Raw genomic sequence first — 14,711 nt, 5'->3', positions numbered from 1 at the left:
TAAGTTTAGTTTTGTGCTTTATCCAACAAGCTCTAGCCCTAGAAAGTGTTTACGTTATGTGAACATGCTGGCGTCATAAAATAAATGTTCATCAGAAATCAGTGTCTCTGAACCAATAAAAACATTAAGGCTACTTCTGTTTATTCTGCCGAAGTTTAATCAGTTTTGGCACATTAACTATGTTCAGTGTGACTGTAAAGGATTCTGGGCCTAATTCAGTCAAAGACTTTGAAATGGCAACTGATTTTTGAAATGGCAACAAAATATTAATGTTTGCCGTAAAGCCATGAAAAAAAGCACAAGTGGGAGACGGGTGCTCGGCGCATGGTTCTGTGTGATTGTCTGCATTGCCAACATTTTTCTATCTTCATTCACACATTCCATTTTTTTGTCAGCTGCGCTAACCTTATAACAAACTGTGAACTGGTACAGCCTGTCATCACCTGTGTCAATGTACTTCTGATCATGTGCCAGTCAAAAGGTCCCCCCAAAAAATTTAAAAATAGTTGTTTTTGCTTCTATCTGGAATGTCATTTTATTTCATGGATATTACTTATTCCTATTGGCTGCTGTAGGGTGAAAACTTTGACAGGGGAAGTTTTTTAGCCTGCTGAGGAACAAATCCGGATGCAGCGCTGCTCCTACTATGATTGATGAGTAACTGAAGGCTTTATAGTCTGCCAAACAGAACATTTATAATGTTCACCCTGTTTCAACTCATGTCCAAAGCTCAACAGTTAAAAAATCTGAGTCAGGCTTTCAGTATATTTGGTCGGTTGAACACACACCTTGAAATCATCCTCTGGGAAGCTGAGACTTTCAGTGCATTCCTAGCATGTTAAAGGAATTGAAAAGGACTCATGTCGGCACATGAAGTACTACTCTGGATACAGAGGGGGCTTTTATTATATTTCTCTGGATACAAAAGGGGGCTTTTATTATATTTCTCTGGATACAGAGGGGGGCTTTTATTATATTAGCAAACTGTTGAACCATCATTTTGAATTTGGAACCGGTGTGGAATGTGACCTTCCATTTGACTTTGAGAGACAGTTTGAACCAAAACAAGTGAAATATAGATTGGAGAAATATAGCTGGACTTTAGTTTAGAGATTATGCATGTTATTTCATGCTGTTGCTAAAGTATATTGTGGCAGGTAGCCTAGTGGTTAGAGCATCTGGCCTAATCCTAAATTGCTAGGGTCAAATCCTGAGCTGGCAAGGTGAAAAATATGTACTTCTGTCCCAGAGCAAGGCAGTTTTCACTGTAACTGTGAACGTGTTCTTAGTTATACTTAACTGTTTAAATATTGATATAAACGTATTTTATATAAATATATACACTACCGTTCAAAAGTTTGGGGCCACTTAGAAATGTCCTTGTTTTCTTTTTTTGGTCAATTAAAATAACATCTAATTAATCATTAATACAGTGTAGACATGTAAATGACTATTGTAGATGGAAAGGGATGATTTTTAATAGAATATATACATATGCGTACAGAGGCCCATTATCAGCAACCATCAGTCCTGTGTTCTAATGGCATGTTGTTTGTTAACCCAAGTACATCATTTTAAAACACTATGTCATCATTAGAAAACCCTTTTGCAATTATGTTAGCACGGCAGAAAACTGTTGTGCTGATTAAAGAAGCAATAAAACTGGCCCTCATTAGACTAGTTAATTAGTAGTTCGATTACAGGCTCAAAATGGCCTGAAACAAAGAACAGTCTTCTGAAACTATCTTCTGAAACATCAGTCTATTCTAGATATGAGAAATTAAGGCTATTCCATGCAAGAAATTGCCAAGAAACTGAAGATCTTGTAGAACGTTGTGTACTACTCCCTTCACATAACAGAGCAAACTGTCTCTAACCAGAATAGAAAGAGGAGTGGGAGGCCCCGGTGCACAGCTGGACAAGAGGACCAATACATTAGAGTGCTCCTGCCATCCATGCTCCAATAATGAACCCTCCTTCAAAGTCACTTTGATCCTTTCCTCTTGCCATCTCAATCCAAAATTGAAGTCAACCAGGATTGCTCAGCATTTTTATTCATGCCTCAGAGCATAGGATAGGGTGTTAATTGTTTAATTGTTTAATGCCATACACTTGAATGGAAGCGTCTTCATTCATTATGTTCCTCCACTCATTTATTCAGGTTTTTCCTTTAACTTGTCACCTGTCTGTATATGGCTATATATTCAAACATACATGAAGCAAATGGATTCAGCAACACATTTTGGCGACATTAGCTGTTGAAGTTCACAGTTTCCTCAATATTTAGTGGTTGGGTGGCATTTGGAGATGTTATTTATTTTCCATTCTGTCATCTTTGTCACTGTTGAAGTTGTATTTGCATGTCTTTTGATTCTGCTGGTGATTTGATTAATACATGTTAGCATGAATGTGATTACATTATAATACTACTATGCTCGAAATTATTTTAAAAACCTTGATCACATAGTAAATAGATAAACAGTACAGTTAGACTTTGGAAGCTCTCCTGCTTTAGAAAGCATTAAACCATATTTTATTTTCCTTATTGGTGGTAAATTAAGTGAAATGCCAAACTTCAATATGATTCATGTTGAAAACATCTGATTACTGCTGCAGATTTCAATTGGCTATTTTCACGGCTTCTGATCAAATAGAAAGTAATACATTACAAATAAAGGGAGTCCCACAATGGGCTGTGCATATTGGCTCAGCACAGTCTGGTTTGGTGGGAGGGTTCACCAGTCTAGGGATGCCTTACCGCATCAAGCCTTGGCAACTACTTACAACTACCTGTGTGTGCTCACCTCCAAGCGCATTGGTTCCATCTAACTTCCTAGATGTGAGAACAGTGCAATAAAGTGCATAATGCATGACAAGATTCTTTGGAGGACACATCCCAATCTTTAACTCTCCTGACTGCTGTGAGTTGTTGCAATGACACAATAAAAATCTAATGGTTTAACAACAAAGAAAACACAAGCCCTGGGGTGACATTCTCTTCAATGTCCAAATCCAGGACTTTTTACAGATGGGTTGATTTCATTATGCTTCCAATAAAGAAAGGTCTGCTCTCGGACAGACAGATTTCCAGCACCAATGGGACAGCCTAAGACCCACCTCTGTGTGGCAATTTTCAACATTCAAAATTAATGAACCGAATAGGTGCCTAAATGCAGTTCCTGTGGCTAAAACGAACCTGACTTGAGGAAATGAACGAAATACATTTCCATTCATGCTGGCAGCACATCCTATGAATAAAATATACTGACCAGTAATAGGTTTATTTTTTTTGCCTTTTTCCCTGAAATGCATACTGACACAGGTACTAACTGTACACTTTTAGGGCCCGTTGATTGCGACAGCTTTTACAAACGGATACCATTGAAACCTAACAGGTGGTTGGTTGCCATCTCATGTGAGGTATTATGTCATTTATATAATGTTTAGTCCTTTTCCTATTCTATTCTTTCATTTTCTTTCCCTGTTATGTTTAATGTCTGATATAGATCTATCAAAAACAAAAACACTTTTTACAGGGTTTCTATGCATTGCTAAAATGTCTGCATTATTTTTCTTTGGGATATTTGGATTTAAACCCTTTAAAAAGTGAATGTTTGTCATTTTCCATTTTTAAACAATCCAGAGATGGTGAAATGCACATTTCTAACTTATAACACCCGCACACTACTTCCCCCATTACTTTTTACCGTGTCATCCCTGTTTCTTCAGGGCTACGCATGTGTTAACAACAGAAATGACAGTCGTTTGCGAAGGAAACGTGCTGGGTTTACTCAAACTCTGCTAATACTTAATTCACTGTTGCTTTCTCTTATGTTGCCGATTCATGTAGCAAGCTTTCCATCAACCGACAATCATTTAACCAAGTCACATCTAGCTTCGTGGGATAGAGTTGGCTGTTCAGGGAACATGGACTGGCTTAACAAGCTGCTTTTTTTTAAATGGACATTGGTCTGAGTTGGGAGCTCATGCTGAGAGCAAGGTGTAGCTGGTTCTGTGCACACTCACTTTTGGGTCATTTTATCAGAGTCCATGGCATCTCCTCACTTACATTTTTATCTGTTACTTAATGAAAGAAAATGGCCAAACTTGTATGACTGTTCAGAACAAACTTTTAGAAGTCAGAAGGAATACTGTACAGTCCATTTGTAAGCAGTTAAAATACAGAATGAGAGTGAAAATGGTGTGTGTGCATGCTTGCATTTGTGTACACAGAGCGTGCTGATGTCTCTACAGTGACAGTCTTTGCCTTAGGGCAGTGTTGGAGTCACTGCTTTCCAACACCAATAGTTCCCTTCACCATTTCAAGTTTTAGTGTTAGGCAGTCTGCTATGTGTCAAGTTAAATCAACCTAGACAGAGACGGCCCAAGCCAACTTTCCTCTGGAGTTTTATTCATAAATCTCTCTGCTGGAGTGATGTCAAAATGGTGGGATGGACAGCATGGTGTTGCCATTGACCGATGTGTAACATGCTGTGATAAGTTCTTGTATTGCCGTGAAATGGAATGACACGACATATGTAGTCATCAGTTACTGTAGTCTTCACTGTTTCATTTAGTCTGGAGTTGACCACACGGGACAGGGGGCCACACACGAACCACACGGGACAGGGGGCCACACACGGGACAGGGGGCCACACATGGGCCACAGGGGCCACACACGGGCCATAGGGGACAGGGGGCCACACACAGGGGACGAGGGGCCACACACGGCCTACACGGGACAGGGGGGACAGAGGGCCCCACGCAGGGGACGGGGGGCCACACACGGCCTACACGGGACAGGGGGCCACACACGGGCCACTGGGGTCAGGGGGCCACACACGGGACCGAGGGGACAGTGGGGCACACACGGGACACGGGGCCACACGGGACAGAGTGGACAGTGGGCCACATCCAGGACAGGGGGTCACATGGGAAAGGGGGGACACCCGGGACAGGGCAAGCCGTCAGAGAAAGCAACAGAGTGAAGTGCAGTTTTCTGTAAACCTGCTTTAAAAAATATATATACAGTACAGGCCAAATGTTTGAACACACCTTCTCATTCAATGCGTTTTCTTTATTTTCATGACTATTTACATTGTAGATTCTCACTGAAGGCATCAAAACTATGAATGAACACATGGAATTATGTACTTAACAAAAAAGTGTGAAATAACTGAAAACATGTCTTATATTTTAGATTCCTCAAAGTAGTCACCCTTTGCTTTTTTAATAGCGCTGCAAACCCTTGGTGTTCTCTCAATGAGCTTCATGAGGTAGTCACCTGAAATGGTTTTCACTTCACAGGTGTGCCTTGTCTGGTTTAATTAGTGGAATTTCTTCCCTTATTAATGAGTTTGGGACCATCAGTTGTGTTGTGCAGAAGTCAGGTTGATACACAGCCAACAGCCCTAAAATTGCGAAAACTTTGAATGTGTCCCCAAGTGCAGTCGCAAAAACCATCAAGCGCTACAACGAAACTGGCTCACATGAGGACCGCCCCAGGAAAGGAAGACCAAGAGTCACCTCTGCTGCTGAGGATAAGTTCATCCGAGTCACCAGCCTCAGAAATTGCAGGTTAACAGCAGCTCAGATTAGAGACCAGCTGAATGCCACACAGTGTTCTAGCAGCAGACACATCTCTAGAATAACTGTTAAGAGGAGACTGCGCGATTCAGGCCTTCATGGTCAAGTAGCTGCTAGGAAACCACTGCTAACGAGAGGCAACAAGCAGAAGAGATTTGTTTGGGCCAAAAAACACAAAGAATGGACATTAGACCAGTGGAAATCTGTGCTTTGGTCTGATGAGTCCAAATTTGAGATCTTTGGTTCCAACCGCTCTGTCTTTGTGCGAAACAGAAAAGGTGAACGGATGGATTCTACATGCCTGGTTCCCACCGTGAAGCATGGAGGAGGAGGTGTGATGGTGCTTTGCTGGTGACACTGTTGAGGATTTATTCAAAATTGAAGGCATACTGAACCAGCATGGCTACCACAGCACCCTGCAGCGACATGCCATCCCATCCGGTTTGTGTTTAGTTGGACCATCATTTATTTTTCAACAGGACAATGACCCCAAACACACCTCCAGGCTGTGTAAGGGCTATTTGACCAAAATGGAGAGAGATGGAGTGCTGCGCCAGATGACCTGGCCTCCACAGTCACCGGACCTGAATCCAATCGAGATGGTTTGGGGTGAGCTGGACCGCAGAGTGAAGGCAAAAGGGCCAACAAGTGCTAAGTATCTCTGGGAACACCTTCAAGACTGTTGGAAAACAATTTCAGGGGACTACCTCTTGAAGCTCATCAAGAGAATGCCAAGAGTGTGCAAAGCAATAATCAGAGCAAAGGGTGGCTACTTTGAAGAAACTATAATATAAGACATGTTTTCAGTTATTTCACACTTTTTTGTTAAGTACATAATTTCACATGTGTTCATTCATAGTTTTGTTGCCTTCAGTGAGAATCTACAATGTAAATAGTCATGAAAATAAAGGAAACGCATTGAATGAGAAGGTGTGTCCAAACTTTTGGCCTGTACTGTATAAACCCTCATCTAACCTGTAGCTAAACATTACTGCTTGTATTTGTGCATGCTGTCCGTACTGTAGACTAACATGGGAGTCATGTCCTGTCCATGCCTGCTGCCCTTGTTCCATGAAGCCCTGTGGAGTGACCTAGCAGGTATACTGCTATACTGGATGTTAAGTCTGGAATTAGGTGTCTCACTGCCGTAACCATCATAGCCTTGAATCCTTTCTTGAAATGGAACAACAGTGAAATGAAAATAATTCATCATGGATTCCAGGCTAGTGCCATCCATCTTTCAGCCAGTGAAAAACCTGTTATGGGATGTTATGGGAACCTGTTATGGGACACCCAGTCTCATGTAGAGACTGGGTGTGAGAAATCTAGACAACCTTGTGTTTAAAACAATAATAACAACTGTAAACATTTTTACAATCTGTCTTTTTATTTCTCAAAATCAATAGAAACATTTAAATAAGGAGGTATAAAATCACACTGAAGAAATATTGGCAGTTGAGGGAAAAAGATTCCAAACATAACATGCAGTGTCAATGTGACAGAAAGGGGAGCTTTTGGTTTTAACTACTTGCTTTGAATGTTTCTGTTTCCTATTCCAGCAGAGTATTTCAGGAGGCCCGGGGAAGACAGGGCGGAGTTTTTAACTGGCTATGTGAACAGGTGATGCTATCCAATGCCAAGCACTACAGCGTCAACCCATAATGAGGATATTGGAGGAGGTGGCACCACGTGAAGATGAACTGAGGAAAATGTCAATATCATCTCAGAAAAAAGAAACCACAATCTGCTGTACTATAATCGAAACCTGTCTATCACATCCTTTATATCTAATTGTAACCCAGTACGTTTGTGTACGATTTAGGTGTTATTTCCTTTGTAATTTTATTTGATTTTCAGTTGGTTTTGTTTCTTTTTTTTCTTTTCTTTTTTTGTGTAGTCTTCAAATTAATAAGGGAAGATTGATTCTAGTTTTAACTTAGTATTACATCATTGCATATTTTTTGATCTTCTAAAAAATGACTATTTACACAAACCGGCTTATTTCTCTATTCTTTTTTGAGGTAACTTTGTTGCTATGGGTGTTTGGTTTTATCCTTGGTAATGGAAACACTTTCAGGTGTCAGTTTGCACATACAAGAAAACTGACATGAACTGATTAGGCTTAAAGAAATGTTTTGTTAAGGCAAGTTAAAAGAGAGGGTAACTAATACATCTGAGTAGCTTTTTTGTTGTTAATTATCTATTTTGGGCAATAAGAGGACTACAATATTTTCACAGTCCTTTTTTACAAATGTTTTTGTTGTCAGGAAAAAAGAAAAACCTTTCCTTTTAATACTTTGTGAAATTAAAAAATATATGTGTAAATACTATTCCAGTCACAGCATATAATCGTTTCAGAGAGATCACCATATTTTTGTGATGGTTCATCATAAAGGATGTACTGTGCAAGAGCGCAAAGTTTCAAAGTTGAGGACGTTTAATGCTCTGTCGTATAATAATCCATTTGTAGCACAAAATGCCATGATAACCCCATTGAGGACTTGATCCTACAAGAACACTGTTGGCTTGCTTTGTAAATACTGTTGGCTTTCTTATTGTGCTAATGCCATACCAGCATACTGTACTGTCTTCTGAATCTACATGGTGAGCTCAAAAGCGCACAGCTTCTAAAAGATAACACAAGGTTAACACTGGACATTTCTACACAATTTCTCTTACAGAGGATACCGGCATAACTTCTTCTTGATACTCGCAAGTGAAAGGCTACTGTATCTGTCACTGCGATTTTTTAAGCCAATATTATACATACAAAAAAGAACATGATTAAAAATCCAAAGCACACTTTTACTTTGTATCCGTGTGAAAATACAAGATGTTGACAACGAGTGTCCAGAGACATTTCATACCAATCTGCACGTGTTGATGTTTCATTTTGATTGTCTTTCTGTTTTTTGTTTTTTCCATAAATATAGCTCCTGCTTTTAATGTGGCAGACAATATTTTAAGGCAGATATGTTTTAAGTTGTTGAGATGTTTTTTGAACTGACTTGGAAGGCAAAACATCTATCATTACCTCAGTCCTGTGAGTTTTGTCTTAGAAGAGATGACATATGAATTTTTGAGGCTTAAACAGATTGACATTATGAATAGAACAAGTTGTTGCACTGTGACTAGAACGAAGAAAAGTAACCCTATTCTATTTGCACATTGAAGTGTTGGATATTTAAAGTGGTCTTGATCAGATGATATATGAAGGATTCTTTTTTATTGCTTTTTATCCTTTTAGATATTATATTGATGGTTGCAATTGGGGGGGGGGGGGGTGTTATAAATAAGTACAAAATAATCAATTGATGGGAGCATTTAGACCTAGCCAAATAAAGAATTTGAAAAAAGGGAAGATTGTTAACTGAAGTCACTAAAGCAATTTCCTGCAGTCAGGGATGGGATATGTTTAGATGGAGAAAAGTTTCAAATTATATTGGATTTATTATTTATTGGATTAAGGTACTCAGTAAACTGCAGGTTTTTTGTCATTTCACTCAACAACCAGGTGAAGCAGAATGCTGGATTCTTTTTAAATAAAGTTGGGACTTGATGAAGTCATAATTGAATTAACAAAACAGAAAAATATGTGTATATTACCCAAAACAGTGAAAAAAATGTTCCCTTGAATGATTTACATTTTTAATCAGACGGATTTGTATAAATATTTTTGTGGTTGTTAATGATTATATTAATTATACTAACAATATAATTATAATATACTGTCCATCCATCTGACTCTTTCTCCATTCCCTGTCACCTTATACAGTAATCTTATGTTGATCATCAATGTATTTCAATAATGTGTGAAGAAAAAAAAGAAAACTGCAAATGACCTTGTAACAGAGTGCCGTCTTTGATGCCAGTGTAGTGGTCTATACACTTATTTGTTGATCCCTCTTTCTTACCCTCCGTTTCACTCTCCCGATGTTTCACTCTCTCTGTCTCACTCTCTCCTAGTATTAGTGGTAGATGTTATGTAGTAAAAAATAAGATGTAGATATTAGCAGGTTTAGGACCAGTAAGGATAGAACTTTATCTTATTAATTACCATAGTTATACAAAAAATGCTTACATTTGTGTCAATAGCATTTTTGAATTTATTGTTTGTTTTATGTTTAACTTATATCACATGGTTTCAACTAACCAAAGCTCTCATTGAAGACATTTATAGCAGTAATTGCTATAACACCGAATCGTAAACAAGGCATTGATTGGATCCCCACCCTTGAATGTTTAAAAAGGGGTGTGCCATACTACCTTAAAAGCTAATGCTAGATATGCAAAATCATTTTATTTGTTATTGTTTCTCAAGAGCAACACAAAATATTATTATGGATTTTATTACATAAATGGATAAATATTTTTAGACAGTTAAAATAATGACAATAATGGGAATAATCATGACTATTATATCTAAGCCCATTTTGTTTTATACTATTACAAAATATCCCAATGGCCCATGGCACTATTTGTCTACTTGGATTCATTGATAGGTTCGTTTAAGTTCATTATCAACATTTGAGAACTCTGAAGGATTTTTGTATTCTTGAAATATTGGAACTAGCTTATTTTACTTTAATCAAAGCCAGGGTTTCATGAAACCTTTACATTGTAGATTAATTCATACTCCTGCCCTCAAGCGGCTTGGTCTTCTTATAGTCTGCTCATTGAAATGGTAGCCATATGATACACTCTGGTTGGTGTGGTCATTCACACTGTCCAATAACTTAACTGTTAAGACCATCCTGCTCAAAGTATAAGTAACACTAAGGTTCATTTTTATTGAAGTTAATCATTGAACCACAGAGAGTTAGAGTAGGATAGGATTTGCTTAATTCTCAAGACTGAGAACAAATGTTCAAATGTGTTGGTGAACGTAAGATTATTACCGCAGTATGTCCCCGGATAGAGCCAGACTACAACCGTCTGTAATATGTCATGAGATGCTGTCTCCATTTTAAACATCTACCAATATTACTACACCTGGTGAACCATTTGATTAAAGTAATATTTGATTGGCTATCCTTTCTGAACAGTTGATACTATTATTAGAATTCATTTTTTTATATATTTTTACATTTGATCTCATAGCTTGGACTTTAAGGTAGCATGGCTCTGTAGTTGCTGTACTTTTCTTTCACATTGACAGCAGTTTACAGCTGATGAATGTTACACATCTTGCTAGACTAGTTAATCATTGGATAATTGTTGGTTTAAAAAAAGAAAAAAGAAAAAAACGACCTGGAAGGCGTTTGGGAATATATTGGGAGTGTACTACCGTATCCATTTAAACTTGAATCTTGAGGCAAGTGCTAGGCAATGGCCAAACAATCATCCCATCACTGAATTAACTGACAATGCACACACGCATACCTACTGTAATTACAAGTATATCATGCATTTTTATTTACACACATTTAGGATATATTAATGCTTTTGTCTATTTGTTGAACCTGAACTCTCGTTTCAGATCAAAACCTACAACTAATATATTAGGGTATAAATATTCTAAAGCATTATTTCCAGCTGTCACTTGTCTGTCAGTGAGTACGATGGCATGGGCTATTGCTAGCAGAGAGACAGAGTGTGTGTACAGTAGGTTTAGGGAAGCGGTACAGTCATTAGAAGTCCTGTGTGTCTCTGTGGACACTCGTCCTACGTTTGACCTTACCTTAGCAGAGACTTTTCTTCCCATGCTCCCTCTTGAGTTCGTTCTCTCTGATTGCCTTGCCCATTCCTAACACTTGCCCATTTTTTAATGTTAACGGACTTTTTACCACGAGAGCTGACTGAACGGACTGACGTCTGAAAGCATCTTTCAGGTCTTCTTGTATGGCTTGCTTAAGCCCTGTTGTAAAATAAACTAAAGTGGATGGGGGTCTCTCACATCTCAGATGTGGAAAGTATAATTTTATATTTGTATTTTCAAATAATGATAATAATAAAAATGTTTGTGAAAGGTTTCCATCCTCTACTGTGGTCCAGAAATCAACGTGTTTGTCTGGAAAAAAAAATAAAATACTGTTTTGAACCATTTCACTCATTGTTTTTATTTTAAACGGTATGTTGTTTAATGTTTAGTTGGTGTGGGATTAAACCTTTTGACTTATATTTGCAAGATAATGTATGCCAGAAGATGCAACAAAATTAAAATGCACAAAGTTGAATATAATGCCCTATAGTGTGTGTAGTTTTATTCTGTTGTACACCCATCCAGAAAAGTCAGATATTCATTGAAACTATTATTTTTTTCTGATCACATCATTTAAAATAATTAATGCTCTGTGTTTGAATTTCTTCAAGTATATAAATCAGCATTGTAAGAGTTACCAGCGTTGTAAGATAATTATTATCCAGTATGTTGAAATCATTAATACAATTAAATATGTACATTTATGCAGGCAAAGCTATAAACAATTGTGTTTGCAAGGTGTAAGAAAACGTATATCTGAACACCTGTGTATAGACTGTATAGTGTTGAATTACATCATGACACAACCAGTGAATTACGTATTGGCAAAACCAGGATTTAAGTTTTTTATTATAATTTTTTTCAAGTTTAATTTAAAGATGCTGTTATGGATACAAACAGGAGAACGAGTGGGATGGGCCACAGCAACGAATAATTAGGTTTCAATGAGTACTAAAGGAGAAATCGGTGATACATTGGCCCCCTCATTTATCAAAATATATCACATTTTGGGTTATTGCAATTTTCTCTGGAAATACATGATTGTCTGAGCTCACAATAACTGTCACTAGATTTTGTTTCACTGACTGTGAACCACACAGCCCACCAATGTCCTACCACAAGACTCAACTCCTTTAAAGGTGAGTTCACCAAGTTTTCACAACCTCAATCTAAACGGTACAACCCATTCAGAGTCTGTCTGAGTGATATCCATAACCCACAAGGAGATTGCTCTGTCGTCACAGGGCTTAATCGGGAACTGTTTCACCTGAAAATGAAAAATGCAATGTGTGCCACCAGCAGAAATTAATGTCATTTTTAATTTGAGCCGCTGTCCAATTTTCAAATGTGAAATTGCTTCAGAGGAGTTAAGGTGTGACAGCTATTATAAATGTGTGGAAATCCATCTTCCTCCCTGGCTCACACACTCACTAGCCTTCGTCTCTTGGCCAGGCGGAGCGGTTCACACGCGCTTTACTGTCACGCCACCTGTCCGCCCACGCTGCAATGCAGAACACTCATGACTCACAGGGCAGGCTAGCTGCCAGGAGAGCAATATTCTGAGGTACAGGGGTTAGAGTTTTATCCCTGCACGAAGGAAGACCACAACTGTAACGGCGGTCGTCTCTCAGGATGGCAGGGATAATGGACTAGTGCTTCACGGGTGGTTCAACATCCAAATAAAAACTATACGAACCTCAATTTAAATGTATATCCCTCAGTGTGTCTTGGTAACAATACCCAGCAATCACTGGTAAGAATTTGTTTTCCCCCCTCAGCTCCATGTGCTCTAAATATTTGTATTTACTGCCTATGCAAATTCTGAATACTTGATACTGGGTGATTTTAACATGGATTGGTTGGTGTCAGTATCTAATAGATTTAGCTCAATACAAACACTACAAATCTTTCAGTCCAATTCAACTGATAGCTAACCCAACTTGCCCTAGCTTTTAACACCATGAAAAATCAACAAACTCACTTAATAAGTTTACAGCAATTGGAATCGTTGCTAAGGAGCTTAGTGATCATTGTCCTGAAAGAAATCCATAGTACAACCTCTAAGCTGTTATTCATAGCCCATAAGTTCACACCTGTATGGCCGAGACTAGAAGACAACAATCACACAATCTGTGATTAAATAAATGTCTCTCATTTCGAGTCACCACAAAACTACGTCAGAAAGCAAAGACTTCTATATACTATTCCAACACTATAAAAATAAATTCAGCAATGATACACATAATTCCAGGAATTACATGCATATGTCATTATTTTGGAAAATGTGTTTACGTTCCCTATCAACATTTCCGAAGGGCTATTATGTTATAATAACGTTACAGTATCAACATATCCCAGTGCTATTGGTTGTTAACGACTAGTGATTGCGTTCAGTGTCAGGAGTCAGAACCTGGCCACAAGGTGCAGTTATGTAGTTACAGGTATATCAGCCCTGCCCCTACCCACCTGCCTCCCCTTGGGACATCATCAGAGGCGTCTTTTTAGGGCTCGGCGTGGCACCAGAATAGAAGATGAAACAAGCAATGCTTTGATAACAGATGAGGAAGACAATGGCCAAGTGATGGAAGGTGCTGGAGCAGCCGCCATTCCACCCACCAGCAACCATTCCTCTCAAACCACAAACAGTTGGCCGCCCTAGAGACAAAGCCGCCTTCCCATTAAAGGGGTTTGTCTTTCTCCCTCTCCTCACCCCTCTAGTTTTGTTATTAAAACATCCTCCAGGGCACTGAACACACCCTCTGTGACATTCCCTGTTACACAATATATACTGATCAGCTATAACATTATGACCACCTGCCTAATATTGTGTAGGTCCCCCTTTTGCTACCAAAACAGCCCTGACCTGTTGAGGCATTGACTCCACTAGACCTCTGAAGGTGTGTTGTGGTATCTGGCACCAAGACATTAGAAGCAGATCCTTTAAGTCCTGTAAGTTGCGAAGTGGGGCCTCCATGGATCAGATCTGTTTGTCCAGCCCATCCCACAGATGCTTGATTGGATTGAGATCTGAAGAATTTGGAGGCCAAGTCAAAACCTTGAACTCATTGTTGTGTTCATCAAACCATTCCTGAACCATTTTTGTTTTGTTGCAGGGCACATTATCCTGCTGAAAGAGGCCAGTGCCATCAGGGAATACCGTTGTCATGAAAGGGTGCACATGGTCTGCAACAATGCTCAGGTACGTGGTATGTGACAAAGTAACATCCACATGAATGGCAGGACCCAGTGTTTCCAAGCAGAACATTACCCAATGCATCACACTGCCTCCGCTGGCTTGCCTTCTTCCCATAGTGCATTCTGGTGCCATGTGTTCTCCAGATAAGCGATGCACACGCACCCGGACATCCACGTGGTGTAAAAGAAAACTTGATTCATCAGACTAGGCCACCTTCTTCCATTGCTC

General features: G+C 39.0%; 1 protein-coding gene across 12 annotated transcripts in view; it reads left to right on the top strand.

The window, feature by feature from the left end:
• The window catches only part of msi2b (musashi RNA-binding protein 2b), a 234,946-nt gene extending 223,315 nt beyond the window's left edge, over positions 1-11,631 (top strand). For 5 of the 12 annotated variants that reach the window (XM_020047766.2, XM_010875238.4, XM_010874835.4 and 2 more), the window contains one exon: positions 7,146-11,631. In XM_020047766.2, the coding sequence (XP_019903325.1) occupies positions 7,146-7,210 (65 nt within the window). In that variant the 3' untranslated portion in view covers positions 7,211-11,631. Of the gene's footprint in view, positions 1-3,343; positions 3,421-7,145 lie in introns of all 12 variants that reach the window. The other 7 variants (XM_010875326.3, XM_010874915.3, XM_010874750.3 and 4 more) reach the window with 5 other exon arrangements.
• The last annotated feature ends 3,080 nt before the right edge of the window (positions 11,632-14,711 follow it).

The sequence above is a fragment of the Esox lucius genome, chromosome 1, assembly GCF_011004845.1.
Source record: "Esox lucius isolate fEsoLuc1 chromosome 1, fEsoLuc1.pri, whole genome shotgun sequence".
In the NCBI taxonomy this organism is placed as follows: Eukaryota; Metazoa; Chordata; class Actinopteri; order Esociformes; family Esocidae; genus Esox; species Esox lucius.
The sequence above is the reverse complement of the archived record's forward strand: the minus strand, read 5'-3'. Positions and strand labels throughout refer to the sequence as shown.